Raw genomic sequence first — 26,030 nt, 5'->3', positions numbered from 1 at the left:
TTCTCCGATGTCAGCCAACATCGTGAGACTACCATGGCATGTGGGATCCGGTGGAGCGAGGCTACCGGAGGTTATTACGTGGTAGCGGGACCACGAATTTTATTTGATTTCCTACTCGAGACAAAAATCTCTTTGGGTTTTCAGACTCTTATTTCTTGCATGGTGAAAACGAAATTATATGATTTTTCGCAGCTTCCCCTAGTTTTACTGTTATATGAATTTTACCCTCGTGTGCGAGGCGATTTGTGAACTGTGTATAAACCTGGTTACTATTTGGTTTCACGGGAGCTTACCCAACTTTATTGATTTGATTTGAGTATTACATGAGATAATTTTGACTACAGAGATATTTTACGAACACGAGGTTTAAAATGATATTTTACTAATTTAGTTTGAAAATGGTTGTTAACCTTTTTGCTGCACAAAAGTTTACTTACTTGATTTGATATACATTATGGTTGATTACGACTTACAAGAGATTCTCGATAGTTTCTTATATATATAAGGCACAAATCTCTGTTTGAATTAAATATTTTTATTTACTCTTGCAAGTTTTATTATTCAAAATCTCAACCTTATTGCTTGTTTCCCATCTATCCTCTGCTCACGGAGCTGATAATCACTGAGTCTGTGAGACTCACACCTTTTTTATTTCTCCTTTTGCGGATAGGGATCGGCCTAGTGTGTAATCATTGGCGCGTACGGTCCACCGCAGATAGGTAAAGACATCTCATAGCATTTTATCCCGAGTCGCTCCGCTGTTAGAGGTCGAACCATAGCACTTTGTTTATTAAGTTGTAAATGGATATTGATGTTGATATAAGTAAATAATTGGAGATTATGGATTTCAATGTATATACTTTTGAATAAATGGTTTAAAGATTGAATTGATTATTATGTTTATAGTTCAAGTCATGATATGATAGAATAATGTTTTAAGTATCAATATGGAATGGTGATTGTATATAGTGAACTAACGGGCATTTCTAGTCAGGCTTGTTCGGGACTTGACGAGTCTTTTCTGAAGGTTTCGGACATCGGTAGCGACCGAGAGGGGTCGTTACAACTAAACTCATGTTGTACCAAGCCATATTGCAAACATGGCATGCCACAACATATTATATATGCATGTGGGGTATCAACAATTGCCTACTAGGTCTTGGCATGTTACAACTGCTCTGAAAATTTTTAAACGTTGCTACCGCTTACAATTTTAGAGAAGCAATACCTCAGTCCATCTTCCAGGCTGCCATTCGTTACCTAAACCTTGTAACCAAAAGGATTTGATTGCAATAACAAACTATGTTAACAAGCAGTTCAAACATCAAACTTGTCCATTAGTAGATACCAATCAAGAAATATGAATGTTAGAAATTGAACAGCATACCAATCAATCCTACATACACATTTTTACCAATTCCACCTCAGCAACTCCACATGTAAGGTACTAGACATGGCTCACACAATAGGTTAGGCCGACCGAATGTCTTCATCTACAAGACACCCAACGTTATCAGACATTTTCTTTCATATAGCATAGGTGTTACGTGTGTGATTGCTTTGTCAACAAATTAGACATGTTTTCTATCAATGTCATCTTGGAGGTATGACAAACTTGGAAATGGTGCCAAATTTGTGTTTGGAACTACAAACGGAGATGGGTAATTTTGTCTATTATGCCCGTGCCTCTTGTATTGTGAACACCTCCAGGGTCAACTGTATTCCCCAATCGATGAAATCCTTTTCTTCCTCAATCTCCCAACTTTACCTTGCCAAGGTGGTGGCAACACAATGATTTCTTTCACATCAAGGGGGATGTCCCAGTCACTAGGATGCCCAACAAGTCTACTGGACCCAGCATAACCCTCCACCAAATAGGTTGTCTTATAGCAGTCTAGGCAAAATTCAATGGCTTCACGTTTGCACTTACTTCGAATCCAATGAACTCACTGTTTAAGCACAAGGTATTTACAAATAAAATACCAAATAAAGATTTCTATACCTTATTACCGCAATGGCATGTCTAGTGTTGTTCCAACACAAGCATAATGGGCCTTTGAGGTTATGCATTGACTACAGAGCTTTGATCAAGCTCACCATGAAGAACAAGGATCCCATACCGTTGATTGCAAACTTGTTTGATTAGTTAGGAGAGGCGACATGGTTAACAAAGTTGGACTTACGCTTAAAGCACTACCAAGTATGCATAGCCAAGGGGGATGAGCCGAAGACTACATGTGTGACTCGCTACAATTTGTATGAGTTACTTGTTTTGCCATTCAGACTCACTAATGCTCCAATGACATTTTGCACCTTCATGAACAAGGTATTACAGCCCAAATTCCCGGGCCATGACCGGAGCATGGGCAAAATGGGCATAGCCCACCAAGCCCAAGCAAGCCTATTATGTAATCTTGCTTAACATCCCATCAACTATTCTCAAGTCACCTTTCATAATTCCAACTTATAATCACTTTAATAATGGGCTATAGCAATCAAGAATTTCATTAGTATAAACCCAAAATGATGTTAACATTTCAACTCATGGTAGCATTAACAGTTAAAATATACATATTTTGTCTAAGACACATATCTTAGTATTTTACATCACATGAACGTACTCATAAAACAAAATGACTCTTGACTTTCAGCGGAGTGAACACAGTGAAGATACGGCTACTGAGATGCCATAGTACCTACCAAAAAAGCGAGCATATGTGTGCAACTCAATCTAAGTCCCAACTGCCTCCAAATCTGAAAATATGAATTTTAAAAACGTGAGTCTAAAACTGAGTGAGTGAACATAAGAAGGGAAAAAATAATCAATAGGAAGAATTTGGAAATCATGATGCACTTGTTTCAAAAACAATGCAATTGATTTAATTTTTTACTAAAAACCCCTCATTTCAAACTTTGATTAATAACCTCATAGTGTGGCAACAACCCATGATCAATCCATGAAGTTAAATGGGTGAAAAATATGTCAAAAATCGAATAGGGTAGTATGTAGGACAAAATGTTTCTCACTACAGCGAAGTTAATTCTTGTTGCAGTGAGAATTATTACTAGTTTGCATGTGTTGCAGTTTTTCTGGCATATCTCCCGCTACAGAAGTCCAATTGACTTGATTTTTGGACTATTAGAAAGCTAAGAGGCAGGGCTACAATTTGATGTTTACCACTTTTCTCAGTTCAGATGGGAATATGGTCAAAATCTTCATCAAAGTGAAGGTACTGTATCAAAACTTGAGAGTTTCTCGCTACAGCGAGATTTATTTTTGCTGCAGCAAGTTTTCTGCTGCCAAAACAAAATGTTTCTCGCTGCAGCAAGAAGTAGGGCACTTAAGTGTAAAAAGGACCCCCTTTGCACTAAAAATCCATTTAGTGATACAATGAACTCAATTTGCAAGAAAATGGGACATTCTCAAGATTCATCATGCCAATTTCAACATGAAATGCTCAAAAATTTCCAAAGTTCAACATGCCTAAATTTCACATGCATTACAACCATATACCATATATGTGTATATATATATATCAATCATCATGCACACCCTCCCATCATCATCAGCTCATATGCAACGGCTTATGCGCACTTCTACTCGCACATAGCTGGGTCAGCAACAGCTTATGCGCACTCCCACTAACACATAGCCGGGTCAGTAACGGCTTATGCGCACTCCTACTCGCACATAGTCGGGTCAATTTCATTACACAACATTATTCGTATATATATATATATATATATATATATATATATCAACATAATGTAGTAATACAACAATCCATAACAGCCACATGTCACATATAGAAACAATTTATCAAAGGCTTGTTCCCAAGGCACCAATTTTGAAGATAAAACAAATAAAACACTTTAGGGATTCAATCAAACATACTTGTATACACATCCCAAAATATTTTTAATGCAAGTTCACTCACCGGTCTTGTTGTTTCTTTTGCTTGACTCTAACCTCAACTAATACTCCAAATGGACATGTGAGGCCTTGTTGGAACCTATACACACACAACATCACGACCAATCCAATTTACATTAATATCACTCCAAAAGCTAGTTTCTAATTCAAATTCTTTTAGTCATTCCTAATTGGCTTCCAACTATATCAAATGGCTATTCCTTGCACTACTCTAATCACACTAAAAATGAATAAACAACTCAACAATAAAACAGCTCATAATCCCAATTACTAGCCATTATCAACAACTTAAAACCAAGCCTAGTTCATCACTCACCTTAGGGTTTCTTTGTAGTTGAATTCTCTTCCAATAGCTTCCAAACAATTGTGAAAAATCTTTTTTTCTCTCTCTAAACCTTCAACTAGTGAGAGAAAGTGTTGAACAAGGATTTTTTTAGGGTTTTAAAGTGAGAGAGTAAAAGAGTACAAAGGGTTCTAGTCAAAAGGGCACAAAGGTATGACAATTAGAGCTAGAGAGAGAAAGTTGTAAAAGTTTCATATCAAGTTTCCATTGAGGATGGAAGCAATGTGAGATGGAATAAGAAGAAGGAGAAAAAGTTGCTGGAGAATGAAGAAGCTGCTAGAAGACAAGGATATTTATAGCTCAAGCTTATTCATTCCACTTGAAATTACGAAAGTGCCCTTAGCACATTAACTTGTTCTCCTTCAATCCTTAGTGCAATCTTTTTACTGTTTTGATAGTAAAACAAGTACATAATGGTCTAGACATGCTCAGGTTTACGAAACTTAAAAATTTTGACTCGAGGTGAAAAATGACCATTTTGCCTCTATGGTGAAAATTATTGAAACTTTTAGTTTTCTTCGTGTTTTCATCATTACACATTATTTATTCGGTCTTATGCCTCTTTAGACCTTAAAGTATCATAAAACCTTCTTTTGAGAGCTTTTTAGAGGAAATGACGAAACTACCCCTAGCCCGTGTTATTACGTCTATGCGTAGTTATGAGCCTATAGGGGTTGAGGTCTCACAGTATACGTGGACAACATTGTCATTTATATCAAAACACTAGAGGAGCATATGATACATATTGTAAAGCCCGACCTTATAAAATACTATTCATCACATACATGTGATGATAGCATGATTGCATGCTAGGAGAGTCCCGAAAAATTTACAAAAGTCGGTATTGTACCTAGAAGTACAACAAAGTTTATTTAATCCTCGAACTAGATCAAATAGGAATTTTAAGGTGAGATTAAGAGTTTCACAGTTCACGGATGACTTAAAATGGTAATTAGGAGTTTGAGGATCAATTTGGAGTCAAATCGAAATTTTCACTAACCAGGGGCAAAATGGTCATTTGCCACCTGGGGACAAAATGCGAATTTTAGAAAACATTTTTTTGACACCATTTGACTTATTGGAGTATAATTTGACTTATTGGAGTATGATTTGAGGTTTAGAAGTGAAAAATTTTAAATTTTGGTATAATTTGGAGTAAAAGAGTAAAATGGTAATTTTGCCACCTCAGGGGCAAAATTGTAATTTTCCACCACCAGGATATTTTTCCAGCACATGGTCTTCCTTTATCTTCATCTTTGACCCTTGACTAATCATGTGGTGGAGATAAAATGTTTAAATTTTTAAAATTTTAAAAACGGACCAATGACATGATGCCACGTGTCATGCCTTTATTAATTTATTATTTTCCTTTTTAAAAGGCACAAAAATCAGCTCATCTTCCACCCCATGGCCGGCCAAACCAGCAAGAAGAGAGAGAAAACAAAAAAAACCCTAGAGAGAGAAAATCAAAGAAAAAGTGTGAATTTTCAAGGAAATTAAGTGAAAAAGGTGAGATTTTTCTATTAAGCTTGAGTTTTCTTATTCCCAAGCATTTCTCTTTATTTTCCATGATTAAATTACATGTTTTCATGATGAATTCATTTCTGAAAAAATGGGTTAGGAGAGAGAAAGCTATTGGATTTATTTGATTTTAATTTATGTTAGTGTTTTTAGTTAGTTTAGCATATTTAGAAACAAAACAACAAGAAAAGAATTTATTTTCTCCCCCAATCATTAATGGCTGAATTTACCATGTAGTGAGTGAGGATGAGTTTGATTTTATTCTAGGAGAATTGGTTAAGGAATAATGAATTATGAGCCTAGGAAAATAATAGGAATTTTCGGAGCAAAAATATGAATTTTTCCCACTAGGGGTATTTTCGTAATTTACTATCGAGACTGATAATTTGCACCACACTGAGGGACATTAAGTTAATTTGGGTGCAATTGAGGTATAGAAACTGAAAAGAATTAAATTGGAGTTTAAACGAACGCGTTACGAATTTAATCGGGTGATAAGACGAATTAGGCCAATACTGAGTTTAGATAGTTACCAGTGCATTTTTGCATTTCATATCATGCATTGGTAGTCTAAATTAGTTTAATTTTGATTTAGTACCAACTTGGTGAAATTCTTGATTTTGTACTATGTCAAGGTGGTGAGTCCTCTGATAAAGGCAAGAAAATTGCATTCGAGGACCAGTAGACAGAGTGCTTCGAAAGTCTGCATTCTAGACATTGTGAGTAAACTTACTGTCATTTTAATTATCTAGGGTGGTTTTTAGATGCTTTCACGAATTCTATGGAAAAAGGAATTTAAAAAGGTAAATTTTTATGTTTTATGAATAAATGAGTTTTAATGAAATTAATTTATAAATTGTTTTGGAATTAATAATGATTTTGAAGAATAGAGTACACGGAGATTGTTAATTGTGACAATTTGATTGTTTAAATTGACTGGCTTATGATAAATCGAGCATGATTGGCTAGTTGGCAATTGTATTGAAATGCGAATTGTTTGGTTGCCTTGAAAAACTGCGAATTACAAAATTACCATATCATGTTATTGAGTTTTATTATATGGTGGATTATATATTAATTAATCACTACAGTAGGGGATTTCTGTGGACCAGCCTTTTAGAGGGGCACGGTAAACCCCATTATATTCTTACCTTGAACGAAGAGGCGCGTAGGGTATCTCCTGAGGTAAAGCTTAAGTTTCACTTCGCGCCAAACCACCACGTGAAGGGGAACTCAGCCAACGCCAAGGAACGGCTATGTTTTCAAAACAAAAATATGATTTATGTGAAATGTGAATTTTAATAGCGTTAGCGGTCTCGGTAGGATGCCTCGGCCAAGGTGTCCCCGAGAATAGATTTATGGCACAAGCCTAGATTTTTGTGAGATTCATAAGCCTTTTTACATATTTTGAACGAGATGTGTTCTAATTGTATAACCCAGTTTATGATGATTTACTTTATTGTCTCCATGTACTCAACTCTAGATGTTTATGATGATGTTTGTTTACTCATTGGGATTTTATAATCTCACCACCCTCCTTTCCACCCATTTCAGGTTCAGTATAGACTGTAGATAGCTGATCTCATCGAGGACTACAGTGGGATCTGCATTTTCCAAACCGTAGGTTCACAGTCCTCTTTACTTTTGTTTATTCGGGGGCACTCTTGTTATTGTAAATTAAATTAAATATTTTGGCTTACTGTATTTAAGTATGTATAAATTTATTTAACTTTTACGCTATAAAAATTATTCACATATAACTCTATAAATATTGTTTTATAAGAAAATAGAATATTTTACTTAATATTTCTTTTATTTTTTTATTATATTCAATTAGCCATAATTTTGTTTTAAATGAAGATTTTAGACTTTTAAACTCATTTTGAATATGAATTATGTGTTTTGTACTTGTATATTACGTTTTAGCCAGTTTCAAAATTTTTGAGAAAAATGATCAAAATACCCCTGTGAGACGAAAAATTAATATTTTATTTGTTTAATGTTTGAAACAGCTTAAAATCTTTTAGAACACGATATTTGACAATGGTTGCTCACAAGGGAACAGAGAAACTGATAGTCAAGCCTTGCGGGGTTTCGGGTTGACATCTCGAGCAATAGTGTCTACCGGGATACCGCGGCGGTTGTCACGGGCTCGAGGGGAGTACCGGGTCGTGACACATATGAGAAAGTGATTAAGGCATGAAGGGTGAATGAATTGTTCGTGAAAAAGGAGAAGTTTACCTTTGCCCTCCAAAAGGTACCTTTCTTGAGACATATTGTTGGTGGTGGATGCATCTGGATGGACTTAAACAAAATTAAGGCCATACTTGACTGGGAACCTCCCACTAAGGTAATTGAACTTCGATCATTGTTAGGCCTTGCTAATTATTATTAGACAATTGTCAAATACTACACTTTTATCACCTCACCATTAATTGACATATTAAGGAAGGGAAAGGCATGAGAGTAGAATACAAGGAGCCAACAAGCCTTTAAGAAAGTGAAGAAGGCAATGTGTGAAGAGCCAGTGTTAGCATTGCTGAACTATACTAAACCATACCAGGTCCACACAGATGCGTTAGACATTTCCATTTGAGGAGTGTTGATGCAAAAAAGGCATCTAGTGGCTTTTAAGAGTTGTAAGCTCAACGAAATAGAGCAGAGGTACATAAGGCAAGAGAAAGAAATGACCATAATAGTGTATTGCCTTCGCATATGGAGACACTACCCACTTAGGGCTTTATTCATGGTAATTGTTGGTCCCAAGGAATGTGTTAGAGGGGGGAGAATAGCATTTTCCAAATGTCACTAAAATTAATTCCTAGTTAAGAGTTTGTTAAAAGAAGTTGATAAGGAAAGTTTGAAACTTATTGAATGAGTGATTTAAGAATAAGTAGAATGAAGAAATAAAAGAAAGTAGATAATATTCAAAAATTTATTGTTGTTCGGTCCCCTTAACCTACATCCATTACCTTGATCTTCTGATCAAGGATTTTCAAACCAATTCACTAAAATCAGTAGAATTTCCAATCTTCCACCAAAGTTTTATAATGGCTGTTCACTGGCTCAACCACAACCTTTAACAATGGTTTTTCTTGGGATTAACCAAAACTCAAAACTAAATTTTCTAAAGCTAAGTTATAACCTACAACAATAACCAAGCTAACCCAGGCTTGATCAACCGCTTAGAGTGCCTCGCACACTCTAAGTAAGCAAGAAATAGATAAAATATGAAGTAAAATTGATCACTTAGTTTATCTAAGATGTACAATGTTAAGTTTAAACACTTTTTAAGGATGGGAGTGAATACAAGTGCATAAAGAAGGTTTTTGGTGTTTTAAGCTAAAATCACTTTGAATGACTTCTCTGTATGATTTTTTACTGTTAGAGAGGCTTTAAATACTTGAAAAATCACTTCTGGCCATTGGAGACAAAAACTAGCCATTTTTAGCTGTTATTTTGTCTTTTTATGCTTAAATTTAAATGTGCAGACAGTGTTTCATTAACTAGTTAAAGGTAAGTTTTAATCGATTAAGTCTTCCTTGACTTACACACTACTTCTCTATGTTAACTAATTAACAGCAACTTTAACTAATTAATAGCTTTCTGTTTTCAATCACCTTCAAGCATTGTTTTTGGCTAACCTCCTTTCAATCAATTAATGATCCTTTTCACTTATTGAAGCTTCCTCTATTCATCCTTAATTGATTAAAATTGGCTCCAACCAATTAAGAATTCTTCAACTTTAAATCTCCTAGTTTGGCGCATTGGACGATACATTTGAATTTTGGTGCTTCTTGACACATTAACTTTGACCTTTAACCAGTTAACTCCTTTCTTTTAATTGATTAAAAGGCTTTTGTTTTCCATCTAGCACTTGCTTCATTGATTAAATCTTCGGTTAACCAACTAAGACCTTTTTGTCTATCATTAGTGTAGTGCCCAAAATTACTTTAGCTGATTAAGGATTTGTGTAAATAAGTTATGACTAATTTGTCTTCATTAAAGCTCTTTCTTGTTTGCTTGTTTAATCAATTAACCCATCTTACAACTGAACAAGCATCTTGACTTGCTTTCAAATACCAAATATATTAGTGAATTTTTCTCGTACACACTTAAATAATGTAATTAACACCAATGAATAGAATGTTTTGTTATCAACAAAAACATACAGAGTCAACATTCTCTCTCTCTCATTTTTTATGATAACAAAACACTTCTAAATTAAGAGTGCAATATCTATATTCAATAAGAATGCTTCAAACCTTTATGCATAATGAGTTGCTCCCCCTTAGTTAATGCATCTAGTTTTCTTTAAAGATTTACAATAAAATATTTATAATATCCACAATAGCTAAATAAGATATACAATATCCACAGTAGCTAAGCAAGATATATTGAATATCCATAATAACTAACACATAATAATCAAGAAAACCATAACTAAGCATCACACTCATAAATTAAACATAAAGACTTATCAAACTCTATTTAACTTAGTTTTCCTTTTCTCCTTTTTTGTCAGCATTAAAAAAGATATTCAAAACTCCCCTTTAATAAGTGCGTCTAGATTTTCCTTTAATCTTTAAATTAGACTTTAATGAATGGGAATCATAAGCATTCATACACCTAAGTCATATAAGCTTATAGATATAGTTCAATAACTTCAAGAGTCAAGCTTGTAACTATGTAAGAACAAATGTATGGGAGTTAAATCATTTCAAGAACTTGTCAAGTATCAATCAAATAATGTTCAAGCAAATTTGATCATTTTGTCATAATCAAAACTATAATAATTTTAAAGCTAACAGTAATGACATACAATGTGTGACATCGTACTTTCAAAACCAGAAAAAGCTCAATCTTGAACAATCTCGTTGGCAAGACTTCTTAGTAGAATTTGACTACCAGTTAGAGTATAAGCCTAATAAGACAAATTTGGTGGCAAGCACACTCAGTAGGAATAGCACATTAGCAATCGTGAGCAAAGCGTAAGGGGCGCTTTTGCTACACATCAAAAAGGGGCTACCACATGATACTATGGCACAATCAGTAATGAAGTACACCAAGGATGGGAAAATCAAACAGTTTTGGATCCAATATGGTCTTTTCTACACCAAGGGTTGAGGTTATATGTGCCGTAACATAGAGGATTGCACAGAAAGATCATAACGGAGTGCCATGATTTGAGTTGGGCTAAACACCCTTGGATACACCGCACCTTGGCATTGGTAAAGGAAAGTTACTATTGGTCACGTAGAGAAAATGTGGAAAGTTATGTATGCACTTGTTTAATATGCCATCAAGACAAGATGGAGCAAAAGAAGGTTGCAAGATTATACAAGCCACTACCCATACCTAGTCACCAATGAGAAAGCGTATGGACTTCATCATGGGAGTGCCAAAGGTAGATGGATTGGGGTGCATCATGGTCATGGTAAACAACTTCTCCAAATATGCCACTTTCATCCCTACTATTCATGAATGTCCAGCCAAGGAGGTTGCAAGACTATTCATAAGGTATGTAGTTAAATACTAAGGTGTTCCACTAACCATTTTAAGTGACAAGGATGGACAATTCATTGAGAGATTCTAGACCAAACTCTTCAAAATAATGGGGTCTAAGTTGAACTTTTCCACAAGCTTTCACCTTCAGATAAATGGGCAAACTGAGAGCATAATGCCCTGTTAGAGATGTACTTACACCATTTTGGAAACTGAATAAAGCCCTTTCAAGTTGGTAACAAGGCAATAGCCTCTCACATTGAGTATCATAACAGCTAGCTACATTGGTCCAGTGCTTTCAACCTATAAACATGCTCAAGCTTGGTAAGAACAACTAGACTTAGCTCAAGCCTATTTACACAAAGCAACCAAGAAGATGAAAAGTGGGTTAATCAGTCTCGAAGAGATATGCATTTCGAGGTAGCCAACTTTGTGATGGTAAAACTTCACTTGGTGCTCAGAAATAAAGGTCTCCACAAAGGACTAGTTTGATGCTATGAGGGACTATATCGAGTATAAAAGAAGGTCTAAAAAGTGGCATACAAGTTGGAGTTACCGCCCAAATCGAAGGTACATCTAGTTTTCCACATTAATATGTTGAAGCCTTACCATGCAGATGAACATGATCCTAGTAAAAGGTAAGCCATAGAGGGCCAATAGTAATTAGGGCAACATATGAGTGAGAAGTGGAGCAATTTTTGGCCCATAGAATGCTAAGGCAAAAGAATTATAGACCAAGGCACCAATATTTAGTAAAATAGAAAAGGCTACTAAAGAACAAGACAAGTTGGGAGTCAATGGAAGACTTATGGTAGTTCCAAGACAAGATGGAGCTTTTCCACGAGGCAACAAAGCGTTATTGAATTGAATTAGGGAGAATGTCACAGTCCAAGAGTTCAGACCAGCCTAGGCCCAATAGGTAGGCCAAATTGCCTAAACAAAACAACATTTTAATGCTTAAAATATAAAAAAGAGAAGTCATATATTCAGATGCATTATTATTTTATTTTATGCTATTAAAATTTCTTTTCTTATTTTAAGATTTTTGAACTTTTTTAACCCCTTTTTTCTCCAAAAAAAGGAGAAAAATTTAAACTTAAATTGATTTTTGGTGCTTTCAATTTTCACTGATCTGGATATTATTTTTGATACTTTGACTTACAAGACTTCTTACTGTTCCTTCAAATTTTAATTAACAATCATTAATGAACTAATAACACTTAAGCTCAAAAAAAATTCAAATTCAGACATTACTTAAATTGATTTGAGGGGTTAGAAAAATTTAAACTTATATTGATTTGTTCTGAAAAAATTATTCAGGATCAACAAAAACTAGAAGTGCAAAAAATCAAATTAAGCTTTTTAAAAAAAAAATGGAGTTAAAAGGTTCAGAAATGTTAAAATAAAAAAATTAATACTAGAAAATCAAAATAATAATGCATCTGAACATATAATTTCTCTTTTTCCCTATTTAACATTAACATAATTTTTTCCCTTTTTTCCATTTTCATTTATTTTTTAAAATTACAGAAAATAGTAATGATTGAGTTGGAAAGATTTTCCTGGAATTTCTAAACTCAATTATACATATACACATGCAAGAAAAAAAAGGAAAATCGGAAGAAATTGCAACAAAGAGAAAAGGTCATATTTTTTCACTTTAAGAAATTATGTCGTTAAATTTATTTATTTTTTCATTTTTATTAATTATTAATTATTAAGATTTTTATTGGTGCGCCAAGCCACCGACAGTGGAAGGAGTGAATCGTCTCGAACGCCCGACTCTGTCAATTTTATCGAACGTAACCGCGCGACACTTGCGACGGCCTTTATTGAAGTTTCGTGGAAATAGCCTCTTTGTCAGGACCCCGATATGTAAAGAGTACGGTTTACCCCAGTAGAGTTGTATAGTCAGACGAGGAAGGGAAGATTGCTACGCTTCTTCGACTGTGAAAATAAACAAAAAAAAATGGCGAAAGGAAAAGGCCTGCCATCAACGCTACGAAAGCATCTGGTATAGATTAAGAAACTTCATTTGCCGTACTTCTTTATACTTTTTCATCTGTTTTTTTGCCATGCATCTTCATTTACTATTTCTGTTGTTATATTAGAGAGGTGTTTGAAGAGTAGCGTCGAGACTTACTGTTAGAAGGGACCCAAGTCATGAGTAGGATGGCAAAATAAACACACATCTGCCCAATTCCATCCAGATCCATCTTGATCGGATGCAGATTGGTTCGAGTTGAACTGTGAAAATCCAAGTACCTTGATCAGATATGATCTGTTAGACCACATCCCATTGCCATCTCCATCATGAATGATTCCAAATAGAGAAGTAATCAAGTTGAATCTGATGAACATAGTGGAAAGTTCGAGTTGACTTGAAATTCGATGAGCTTGCACTTGATCGAATTTTATTTTTTCTGATACTACAATTAGCTCGAAAGATATTTCACTATGAGCTCAACTTGATTGCAATCTATTTATGGAATAAAAAGATTTTGTATTATAAATATAATTGGTATCAACGACTTATTTATGCTCAAGTCAAATATCAAAGCACTCGAACAAAATTCCATTGGTCAGCTGAGCTTGAGCTTATCTCGAAAATAAACGAGTAAATTCAAGAATGTTGCCAATTGAACTTAAACAATTGATGGTAATCATTACCTTTGTTGCTTTTGTCCTTTTGGAATTAAAAAAGAAGGGAAAAGACATCACGACTATTAAGATAATTGGTTAGATTGATTGAATCGGTTACTTCAATCGTGAAACAAGCTCGGTTCTTACGTTAGATCATGTAAACGTAGTACAACCTTTAAGTTTTTTTTTTAAAAAAAAAATTTGGTATTAAACCAGTATTGACCTAGTTAAATGGGTTTTGACTCATTTCAAAAAAAATTAAATTAAATGAAAATCACTTAAATTTTACTAATAGGTTGAACTTTTATCTCAAGAAAGAGATAAATCTTCATAATTGTCCAGTCGAATATTATATTTGTATATATTTTTAAAATATTTATTATTTAAATGTATAATTACATATTATTTGTAAAAATACACTTTGGTAAGGCATAATACCTAAAACGAACCTTTAAACTATTTTTTTTTTTGAATCAAATATATTCTTACACTTAAAAGTTAATTGTCATATTTATATTAAGTAATGCTAATATGATATATTAACATATTATAGTAGATAATGTATAGTATCTTGATGTGACATGATGACATAATCACGTAATTTTTTTACTCTTAACAATAGCATCACATTTTATTTAATGACATTCAGATAATCGTTAATTATAAGAAATTTTTAATAAAAATTAAAATATAAAAATTTAATTAAATACAATAGAAAAATAAAAATTAATTTTAATTTTTCTAATTTTTACTGAATAAAATTTTAGGCATTATACCATATGGTAACTATGCTAAGATCTTTTGGAAAAAAATGTATCCTAAACGTAATAAAAGTGGTATCCAATATGCCGGGTATGGTTCGACCATCCCCTTACTGTACTAGTCAAGAGTTTTACGGGTCCTACATAGCCCACTAAACCAAAAAACAAATCCAAATTAACCCAACGCAGTAGTGGGTAGGTTTGCGGGCTTGAGTGGGTCACAAACGAATAGACACCTCTATTATTTTACATATCAATCTTCTTTTTCAATGGAAAATCAGATCAATAATTAACTGTACTACAATAGAAGCAAGTGGAGGTATTCATGGATCATTTTAAGTTGGACTTCTAAGGTCTCATTGTTTACTCATTCATTTAACTATTATTTTATATTAATATATTTAAATTATTTTTAACATTATATTTAAATAAAACTATATTATTTATCATTAAATAAAAAAAATCTAGATTCAAGGTCTAGCCGAGACGAGTTGGACTTGCAGGCCTAGATTGATAGCTTGAATTTTAGACACTTCTAAAAGCAAGCATTGTCCTTTATATTTTAGACATTAAATAAGGTTTAAAGAGCAACGGATTAAGTATCATCAATCATGATTAGACTGAAATGAAGTCAATTGCATATAACATAAATACTTGAGACTCCAATTTTAATATTTTGATCTGAATCTTAAAATGATAGGTGAGGTTTATGAGGTCGAGAGAACTACATTTCATCGAATAATTCAAAAGCCTGGTAAAGGCTTCCTTAAATAAAAAGAAAAAAATCAATCATTCACCAAAAGTAAAAGGATCGAGATTTAGCATAACAAGTTGCCCACTACAAAAGCTACACTAACAACAGCTAGACACACAGTAACATTTTTGTGTATAACGTTATAAATTAGTTTAGTTTTATATAATATAAAATATTTTTAAGAAATATTTAAATAATAAAATCATATGTAAATGAGTAAAAGACTCCAACTTGACTTTAAAAAAGATTAGTTTGAGTTAAGCTCAATTCATAGACACCTCTAATTGTAAGTAAACAATTAAGGTCAAGTTAATGAATTAATTATTTGTTTTTTTTATTTATTTTTTTTTTTGAATTTGGAGAAAAAAATTCGAACATTATTTTTTAAATAAAAAGATCATGCATCAATTAATAATTTTTTTTTTGTTTTTTATTAGCAATAAGAGTGTTGTTTTTGTTTGCAGAAATCGAAAGTTCCCAAAAAGAAGCATCATTGGTCCTGGAAAAGGAAGGTTCAGGTACCGCTGCATTGCTTGATTTGCTTTCTCTTTGTCTAACAAATCTTGATTTGATCTGGTTTGGGTTCCGATTATTGTACTAATTTTAAACCATTTAACAATGGAAAGGAAAAGGAAAAGGAAACAAAATGGTTCGAAGCAGTGTTAGCCGAGACGAGGGCAGAACTGAACCACATGGAAGGGGCCGAACAGAAAGCGAAGACAAGGCTGAGAAAGCTTGAGCGAAAAAATTCAGAAATCAAGAAAGGCAATCGTCTAGCAGCAATGAACATTGCTCGGATCCAGCTTTGCATCGATGCTGTCCTTGATCTGTTGGATGGTAATTGATGGCCGTTCCCACTCTCCCAATTGTTTTCTATTCATCTAACTCATACCTTGAAAAGAGTTTCCATCTTATTATTTTAATTTTAATTTGTCATTTTATTTGCAGATTAACTGAATTACATTGCTGGGGTTTGCGCAATAGTCGTCCATTGGATCCATCCTTATGCGTATTTTAATCCTTTGCTTTAGCCTATTTCTTGCTTTGTATATCATCTTTTAACAAATTTTTATGTTATTTTCAGTAGTAGTACTGTTATTTTATGTTATAATCCGCCAATTTTCAATTTCATATTTTTATCAAACTTTAATTATATCACTATTAAATTATTCTACCACATCGGCTTAGCACCATATAGCAAATTATAAAACAGAACGTTTATGGGAAAAGGAAGGCTGCCATTCTCTATTATCATGTACTTATATTACAAGTTATACAAGTGAGAAGTATTATAAATTCAAATACAGCACTCATATTATCACCGCACAACTGGAGTAATCTTGGATTTGATATGAAATTCTCACATTAGGAACTGTATCCAAGTGAGTTCAGAAATAAAAGCTGCGTTTGCTCGATATTCAACTTCTTTTGATGGATGAGCATCTGTTTTCTGCTATTTGAGAGGTCCAAGATATCGGTGTTCTGTTAGTTTTTGAATAATATTTTTCTGATGAATACGGAGCTGCTCAATGAAATTCAAGGCAATACAAAGAGGAAAACTAAATTGGGGAAGAAGACTATTTTTTTAGTAACACTTAAAAGAAGTCTTATATAAAGGCTTTTACAAAGAAGAAAACGTTGTCATGTAGTGCAACGGCCTTCGTCTTGACAAAATAAAAATGAAAAATAGACTCTAACTCAAAGTCTCCAAGGAAATAACAAACTAGAGGTTCTTTTTACATTTGAAAATTTTCAATCCCAATGCACTGACAGTCAAAATAATAGAAAAATGAGAAGAATAAAAGAAAACAAAATAATAAAAAAGTAAACAGCAGCACGTTGGTTACGGAAGTTGCAAACTACACGCCATAACTTCAACAAGCTACATGCCAAGACTCCAACAAGTTCCACGCCACGACTGCTGGAAGTTTCACGCCATGACTACAAGATGTTACACGCCATGACTCCAACAAACTACACGTGCAAGATGTTACATGCTGTGACTGCAACAAGCTTCCATCTTCAACACACCTTGTAGAAGCTTGAATTGCAGACTCCCACTTTAGCTCTCAAATTTTCAAACATGTCTTTATCAAGCCCTTTGGTGAAAATGTTTGCTAGTTGCTCAACTATACCGCAATGAATAACAGATATCTCACCATTTTTAACTACCTCCCTAATAGAATGATATTGAATTCTGATGTACTTAGTCCTCCCATAATCTACTAGATAGTTGATGTTGGTCAAGTAGATTGAATCACTATAGATATTGAATTTTATGTACTTTTTTTAACCTTTCTTTACTTAGTGCTCACTAACTTCAACAAGGTTTAAGCTATCCATCTTAAATCTTTCAAGCAGTTTTCATCTTCCAATGAATTCTTTTAAAAATATTTTTAAATACTATTCACACCTTTCCGCACTTCTTTTCATACCAACAATTCCTCGGTTACTTAGAGTGTGTAAGTCACTCTAAGGGGTAGACTAAGCTTAGGAAAGTTTAAGGATTGTTATAAAGGTTTGGAGTTTCGATTAAAAGCTCACCTTTTAAAATTTTAGTGAAAGTTGTTAATTCTACTAATTAGTGAAATTAGGTTAAAAATCATTGATTGGAAATATTAAAGTAGTGGATGTAGATCAAAGGGATCCAAATACCATAAATATTATATTTTGTCCACTCCTATTAACCCTCTTTTTACTTAGTGTTCTCTAACCTCAACAAGTTTTCAAGCTTTCCATCTCAAATCATTCAAAAGTTCTTAAACTCAAAGTGTTGCCTTCTAAATATTTTTAAAAATGCTATTCACTCTCGTCTAACACCTTTTTTAAGAACCAACATAGATGTCACTCTTTTTATTGAGTTGTACTCTGCTATCATTGTCTCTATTTGTTTAACTAATAGGATTATCAAACTTTGTTTTATACCTTGTAATTATAAGTATTCATACTTTATTATTTGGTCACGAGATGACATATTACCCTGTCTCTTTTTAAATGTACTTTTGTTTTGAATATTGAGCATAAGGTAGTGCATTTGAACTCTAAATATATACATACATGCATGCATACATGGAGATGCGTCTTATGGTTTAAATTCCGTTATTTGAATTTTGTCAGTTATTTTAAGGCTTGTTTGGGTCTAGTGACTTTTTCCCATTAGACCCTTGCTTCGGTCATGACCCCAAAATTGGGATGTGACACTTTTATCATTAGCTAATCCTTTATCTAGTTTAGATTTGAAATCGTGTTTCCTTCCAATATATAATTCATCAAATTAAAAAAACATTCTTATTAATTATTACTTGTAAACTTACTAATTAGTTAGTGTCACTTAAACTCATTTGGCATTCTAATAATTTGAGAAATGAACATCTAAAACTCAAAATGATCCAAAACCAATTTGAACTCAAGATATTATTCTAAACAAAAAATAATTTGAACTCAAATCTATAATAATTTTACAAACCCAAATTCATTTTGAAACTAAAAATAAGTTTTAACTCTCATTTTACTTGTCAATCTTTGACTTTTAGGATTAAGAAAAACATTTTGCTTTCAATGCATTTTATATTAAAATTTTTTAATCTTTTTATGAAATTGATGCTTATTGGTTTTTAATGTCCAAAAGTTAAAAAAAATCATGAAAAATAACTTTAAATATATATAAAAATAAGGATATTAGAGTTTTGAGAAATCCAAGAAAAGAAAGATGGATAAAAGGAAGACAAAGTTAGTATAAATATTTCTTACATTCCAACCAAATAGAATATCCATTTTTCTTTTTTTGGATCATTTCACAATTACGTCTATTTTTCCTTTTTTTTTAATTTACAACTCTTACTTTTTCTATATTCTATAGTAATTTTTAATAATTATTTTTACGTTTTGATACCAAAATTACATTTTATCAATGTTATAATTTTTGAAAGCAATATCAAAACCATTATAAATTAAAGTGGTTTCCCTAATCTCCATGTCGAGGCAGACATAAAGGTGTAATGGACCGGCCTTTTCCTTTTAAGAACCGAGTCCAAGCTTGACCCAATTTATCTATTTAATTATTAGTAAAATATTGTTTTTATACAATATTTATATTTTACATTTATCCCTAAAACTGAAATTAAGTAAAAATATATATTATTTAACAATCTAATTAAGCTGGAGCCTAAAATTGTTTGTCCAAATTCACATGTATTGGGTTAAACAGTAAAGATCAAATTCATTACTATTTAATTCTTCAATAAAGAATGATGTGACATTTACCAAACTAAAAGTACTATCTTGCTATTAAAAAGAAAAAAAGCAACCCCCTTGTGCCCAATGAAGTTTGGCCCACAACTCCACTTGAAATGAGCAAAATTACGTACTATGCGGAACTTTCTGCTTGGTCGGTCGACCCTTGTGAGTATCGAACGGAAAAGCGCTCGATACGAGCGAGAGTCCCAGTTGTCGTTTGTTCAACAATCTCTTTGAAAAGCGTCCGACTGAAAGGTCTTCGCTTGCCTTGTTCTCTTGTTCATGAACATGACTTAGCAGGTAGAGCTGGTAATAGAAATGAACATCATGGAACAGTCTAAAAGTTGCCCAATCAGGGAGGTGAATGGTCTTGCGGTCGAGTTCATTGCTGGAAGAAAACTTTGCGTGTGAACACAAGTCTCAATATCTGCTCACTCTGCTCCCAGATTATTCACTTCTCTGATTTGGGCGATTTTAATTGTTTGTGCTGTTCCATGTGGTTCATTTCTTCTGCCAGCTCTGCTCGAAACTCCTTTTCCTTCTCATGTTTGAATCAGAGTTCAAAGCAATGCAGGGACAAAATATCCCTTGTTTCTTCGACTTAAGATTTGGTATCAATCTTTCATTAGAGATGGCAAAAGAAGTCCTACTTTGACTTAGATCTGTTGTCTTGCCTTTTGCAACTTTTTCCATAACTTACTCATTCTGTGCCATTTTTTATTTGTTTTTCTCCTTTGAATGTCTCCAATTATATTTTTCTTATTTGAACACTTAATATTTTTATTTCTTTTACATTTCAAATTTATCTTTTATGAATTTTTAATTTCTTTTGCATTAAAAAATAAGATAAATGACCTTACATCCTTAACTTTTGACTATAAGTCAATTTTAATGCATTAATATTGAAAGTAAATAATCTATCCCAAAATAATATATGTGATTGAACACATAATCGTACGGTTATTTTATTGTTTAAATTTCAGTTTTTTCAATGATGTAATATGAATTTCATATCGGGTATAGGAGGGGAACAGATTTGTGATGAGAGTCCGACGGCCACGATGGAAGGTGCCGTAGATGTGGAGAAATTTATGTTAGGTCGAATGTTTATCTAAAGATGACGAGTCAAGTTGGAGCGAGTCATCATGATAAAGCTCGGGAAGCCAACTAGGTCTGGAAATGCCACTCTTCTCATTTCAAGTCTTTTCTTTTGCTTTGAATATTTGACTCAATAGGTCATTCATATGTATTACTGCATTAAACTTGCCTAAAGATATCGTATATTTACAAAACAACTCAACAAAGCTAATACTTTCGAGATGTTTTGAACTGCCTGGAAAATAGTGTACCAGAAAAGGAGAAAAAAAACAGCATCTCGAAACTCAAATAAAAAAAAAAAGCAATCAAGGATGGTTTAGTAACTTCAAAAGCTTAAAATTAAATATTTTAAATAATTAAATAATTCTTATTTTAAAGAAAGGCTTCAATCTATCATCTGTTAGAGGCTGAATACATAGACAGTTTTAATTTGCGACAATGGGACTTTGGTATGTAATCAAAAAAAGGGGTCATGATTTGTGATTTATTGAAATCATTATTAAAGATAACTGATAATTTGCTTGTATGTATAAAGTAAATCCGATCAAATACCAAAACAAGTGATCTTATAAAAGTTTCTGTTTTCTATGTTTATTTTTGTTGCATTATTCAATTTTAATCATTAATTTTTGAATTTCATTCTTTTCTTTGAGCACGATTGAAATCTAGAAATTTGGATTTAATTCTTAAATTATCTTAATTTTTTTAAAGATAAATTGGATGACTCATACATAAATCTTGATTGGTCAAATTTGAGTTTAATTTATTTAGAGATAAAGATGATTCATTTAGATTTAATTGACCAAATCATATGTATTTATATTAAACTAGTTAATGAAATTAATAATTTTACAATTAATTATATGAGTAACATAAATAATGTTGTCAAATTCATATGGTGGTATATGATTGATACTTAAAACAATTCTTAATTTACTAATTTTGAAAAAATATGACATCTTATAATTGAACAAAATCTTTCTCTTTCTACAAAGGGAAAAAAATGGAATTACCAAAGAAACTAAGAAGCGTAGTTTATATCTCCATGTATTTGTGGACGTTGAGCTGTTGGGAATTCGATATTAAGGTATAATTTTCATTTCTTGTAATCTTCTGACCCACATTTCAATTGGATGACTCATACATAAATCTTGATTGGTCAAATTTGAGTTTAATTTATTTAGAGATAAAGATGATTCATTTAGATTTAATTGACCAAATCATATGTACTTATATTAAACTAGTTAATGAAATTAATAATTTTACAATTAATTATATGAGTAACATAAATAATGTTGTCAAATTCATATGGTGGTATATGATTGATACTTAAAACAATTCTTAATTTACTAATTTTGAAAAAATATGACATCTTATAATTGAAAGAAATCTTTCTCTTTCTACAAAGGGAAAAAAACGGAATTACCAAAGAAACTAAGAAGCGTAGTTTATATCTCCATGTATTTGTGGACGTTGAGCTGTTGGGAATTCGATATTAAGGTATAATTTTCATTTCTTGTAATCTTCTGACCCACATTTCAATGCTCCTAAGAGTATCAGCATATCCAAAGAAACCAAAATCTCGACTCTTTGTCATGCTAGAAACATGTTGAAACTCAAAATTTAATACTGTCTTGAGTGCATCAAAGGAAGTGATCATATCCTCTATTTTGGTCCTAAAGAGCCCATTGTCTTCCACAATCTGATCCCAAACTGAAGCATTCTTCTTCATTATCTCAACCACATCAAACTTTTCCTTTCCATCAAACTGGACAAACTGTACATTGAAAACCTTGGACAACTCCTTCCAGAAGCTTTTCCATGTAAAAACATCGCCATTAGTGCAATTGAAGGCTTGATTCTTAGCCTTCTCCGAGACTGCTGCCCAGATGTGTTGCTCTGCAAGCACTCTTGCATCGGACGCATCGCAGAAATGCTCCCATGTGTATCGATTGCCAGGGAATCGAAATGGCAAGCCTTGGTTCTTACAAATATTGGCATAAACTGCCAAACAAAGCAATGAATTGTAAACACTCCTCGAAGAAGCACCGATTATTATAGATGAACGATGGACAGAATATGAGAAAGATGGTGTATACGAAGCCAAAAGATCTTCCAGAGCATAATAGAAATTGGGGTAAGGTAGCCTTGGCATGTCCTCTTGGAATGGTGGGTCGTGAGGGAGAAGCTGGATTCCAAGTGAAGTATCAAAGATTGGACCCATGTACTGCTTGGTTCCTGTTTGCAAGGTAACACGACAGAGCCGGGGAGATGTACCTGATTTGAGAACATCAAGAACGTTTTTTAGCATAGCTGAATTGATAGAGACGTTTGCTTCTTCATTTTCACGAACTTGGATTGCGACCCAGAAGACGTGCGTTACTTCATTGGAGATTGGCGAGAGGTTTTTGATTGTGTCGTCGAGGTTTGAGGCGTCAAATGAGATGTAGTGGTCAACAAACGTGGAAGGAAACCAGCTTGGCTTAGATCTTCTGGCTGTGCCGTATACTTTCCATGGACCGCCAAGCGCTGTTGGCTTTTTCAGAGCCTCTGACAAGCTCAAACCTGCCATACCTGTGACACCGACGACCAGGGCTACGGAAGGGTTGGGAATCTTCGCCATTATAGATGTTCAGATGAGCTGGATAGAAGCAAGATGGCACTGTAGGTAGAGATTAGCTTTGCTAGGTATAGCTGAAAAGTTGAAGGATGGGTGGAATGAGTGGAAAAGAACAAAGAAAATGAGTGCTTTTGTGTGCTGGATTCGACAGAAAATGAGTGCTTTATCTTATAGATAAGGGAAGACAAAATCAATCGGTCTTTTGACAAGACACGTAAATCTTATCCTCTTCTAAGCCTTTGTCGAACCCATACCGATCTTGGACCACAAAAACAAATATCATTAGCACTGTAGCACATGGGAAAGGATAACGCACCTAAGAAATTATATGATATGTTTAAATATAATGACGCAATCAACAAATGCCTGTAAGGATAAATTCTGATTGCAAAAGTTGTACTCTTCCCCTTCGAACTGCCAACCATCTTCAGAAATCAACAAAAAAGAGCTATACCTTGTAACACAAACCCATTTCACACTCTCCAAAAACCCATTCAATGCAGCAAATGAACGCATTCTGAATGGAAAGAAAAAAAATAAAAACAAGAAGAAAACATTGAACATAAAGACTATGTTTGGCTTCGGTTTTTTTTTTTTAATTTAAAAATTATTATAAATTTTTTATAAAAATTAATATTGTTAAAATTAAATTAAAACTATTTGATAAATATTTATTTTTATAAATTCTTTTATAAATATTTAATAAATAATTTTTTATTAATTATGAATTTTTTTATTTATAACAAAAAAAATTAATTTTATTTTTTTATCTATTTAAAACGATTTTTTGAAAATATAATGAATGAGGGGTGATTTGTAAAAACGACTTATAGTACTTTCTCGAACAAAAAACGTCTTACTAACACGGCTTTACTTTCTTTTTTTTCTTGTTCATGAAGCTCACTTAGCAGATAGAGCTGGTAATAGAAATGAACATCATGGAATAGTCGAAAATTTGCCCAATCAGGGAGGTGAATGGTCTTGCGGTAGAGTTCATTGCTGGAAGAAAACTTTGCGTGTGAACACAAGTCTCAATATCTGCTCACTCTGCTCCCAGATTATTCACTTCTCCGATTTGGGCGATTTTAATTGTTTGTGCTGTTCCATGTGGTTCATTTCTTCTGCCAGCTCTGCTCGAAACTCCTTTTCCTTCTCATGTTTGAGTCAGAGTTCCAAGCAATGCAGGAACAAGATTTCCTTTGTTTCTTCGACTTTCTCGAGCTTTAAACAAGTAAGAGAAACAACATTCTCTAGTCAAATTTCTCTGTTTCTCTATATGGAATTTCAGATTTCCTAGTCCGTTTTGCTGTTTTATATGTTTGCACAAGTTTCTTCTTGCACACAACTTTGGATTTGAGCACAAGTCACTCGCTTGAAGGCCGGTGGAAATCCAAGCAACTACTGAAAGCTTGTGACACAATCCCTGAGACATGCCAACTGTAATCCCTGAGACGCAATCCACAAATGCCCGTAAGGATAAATTCTGATTGCAAAAGTTGTACTCTTCCCCTCTGACCTGCCAACCATCTTCACAAATCAACAAACAACAGCTATACCTTGTAACACAAACCCATTTCACACTCTCCAAAAACCTATTCAATGCAGCCCATGAACGCATTCTCAATGTAAAGTAAAAAACAAAAACAAGAAGAAAACATTGAACATAAAGGCTATGTTTGGCCTCGGTTTTTTTTTAATTTAAAAATTATTATGAATTTTTTATAAAAAATAATAATTTTTAAAATTAAATTAAAATTGTTTAATAAATTTATTTTTATAAATTTTTTTACAGACATTTAATAAATAACTTTCATTAATCACGAGTTACTTTATTTACAATAAAAAAGTTAATTTTGTTTTGTTATATATTTAAAACGATTTTTTTTAAATATAATAGATAATGGGTGATTTATAAAGAGGGGAATTGGCATAGAACGCCTAGTAGATAATTTTTTAAAGCAGACTAAACGTCAAAGTCAAAACGAAAAGCTCAAAAGTTATAATGGACATGTTCATAATTTTAATATTTTTTATGTTAGTTAAGAGTCTATATAGGAATTATAGGTATAATGAAATTTCTCTTTTATTTAATTACTTGTACTAGGACTTTAAGATAGTCATATTCTAATTATAAATAGAATATTTATTTTATTTAAATCTTTTATTAACTACTTTAGTTGTACTAGATAATTAAAAGTAGAGTTTTATTAGGATTTGAGCCTATAATGCTATAAATAAGACTTTTATGCTTAGTTTTTTGAATAATCCAATAACATTTTTGAGTTCTTCTTTTAAACTTGAGTTTAAGTTTCAACATTTGAAACTTCGTAATTAACCTTAAAGGCTCAGTCAAGTGCTAGGTTTTTTTTTTCATGCTAACTCACTACGTCAATTGGAATCAGAGCAAGAAAAACTCACCCAATCTAATGGCAAGTGACCTAATTATGGTAGGCGACTGTTCTCATGGTGAAGATCAGGGAGTTGAGACCTTGCGATCTGCAGTGCAAATCTACAGTGCAAGATCAAGTGGTGGCATTAAGGGCTTTGAAGCAATGAATGGATCTCAAATTCTAGCGTTTGAAACAACTTTTTAAAGAAATTACAAATTGACTTGA

General features: G+C 33.0%; 1 protein-coding gene, 1 long non-coding RNA gene and 1 pseudogene across 5 annotated transcripts; 2 read left to right on the top strand and 1 right to left on the bottom strand.

Annotated features, from left to right (window-relative positions):
• The first annotated feature begins 12,910 nt into the window (after window positions 1-12,910).
• Window positions 12,911-16,564, top strand: LOC18594818 (uncharacterized). 3 transcript variants are annotated; one of them, XM_018124553.2, is made up of 4 exons: window positions 12,937-13,317; window positions 15,926-15,979; window positions 16,094-16,298; window positions 16,410-16,564. In XM_018124553.2, the coding sequence occupies exons 1-4, from the start codon at window positions 13,273-13,275 to the stop codon at window positions 16,412-16,414; spliced, it is 309 nt and encodes a 102-aa protein (XP_017980042.1). In that variant the 5' UTR covers window positions 12,937-13,272; the 3' UTR covers window positions 16,415-16,564. The 3 variants fall into 3 exon arrangements, 2 of the variants coding, with proteins under 2 accessions (XP_017980042.1, XP_007022524.2); XM_007022462.3 differs by having other exon boundaries at window positions 13,111-13,317; window positions 16,088-16,298; XR_001928686.2 differs by lacking the exons at window positions 15,926-15,979; window positions 16,094-16,298; window positions 16,410-16,564 and adding an exon at window positions 13,415-13,576 and having other exon boundaries at window positions 12,911-13,317.
• A 3,236-nt stretch (window positions 16,565-19,800) lies between these two features.
• On the top strand, window positions 19,801-20,992 carry LOC18594817 (uncharacterized). The gene is made up of 2 exons (XR_001928693.2): window positions 19,801-20,308; window positions 20,721-20,992. It is a non-coding gene; the product is annotated as an uncharacterized LOC18594817 (long non-coding RNA).
• Window positions 20,993-22,283: 1,291 nt separating this feature from the next.
• On the bottom strand, window positions 22,284-23,575 carry LOC18594816 ((S)-8-oxocitronellyl enol synthase CYC2 pseudogene; annotated as a pseudogene). Its single transcript, XR_016027317.1, has one exon. The product of XR_016027317.1 is annotated as a (S)-8-oxocitronellyl enol synthase CYC2 pseudogene (transcript).
• Window positions 23,576-26,030: the final 2,455 nt, after the last annotated feature.

This window comes from Theobroma cacao, chromosome 7 (genome assembly GCF_053813885.1).
Source record: "Theobroma cacao isolate CCN51 chromosome 7, ASM5381388v1, whole genome shotgun sequence".
Taxonomy (NCBI): Eukaryota; Viridiplantae; Streptophyta; class Magnoliopsida; order Malvales; family Malvaceae; genus Theobroma; species Theobroma cacao.
Note: the sequence above shows the minus strand (reverse complement) of the source record. Positions and strands in the feature narration are given on the sequence as shown.

What these genes read in the sequence shown, in the direction of transcription:
- LOC18594818 (XM_007022462.3), top strand. Translation starts at nt 13,273, where the DNA reads ATGGCGAAAGGAAAAGGCCTGCCATCAACGCTACGAAAGCATCTG. An exon ending in CAACGCTACGAAAGCATCTG is followed by an intron (nt 13,318 to 15,925) that starts GTATAGATTAAG and finishes TTTTGTTTGCAG; the next exon opens with AAATCGAAAGTTCCCAAAAA. An exon ending in CCTGGAAAAGGAAGGTTCAG is followed by an intron (nt 15,980 to 16,087) that starts GTACCGCTGCAT and finishes AACAATGGAAAG; the next exon opens with GAAAAGGAAAAGGAAACAAA.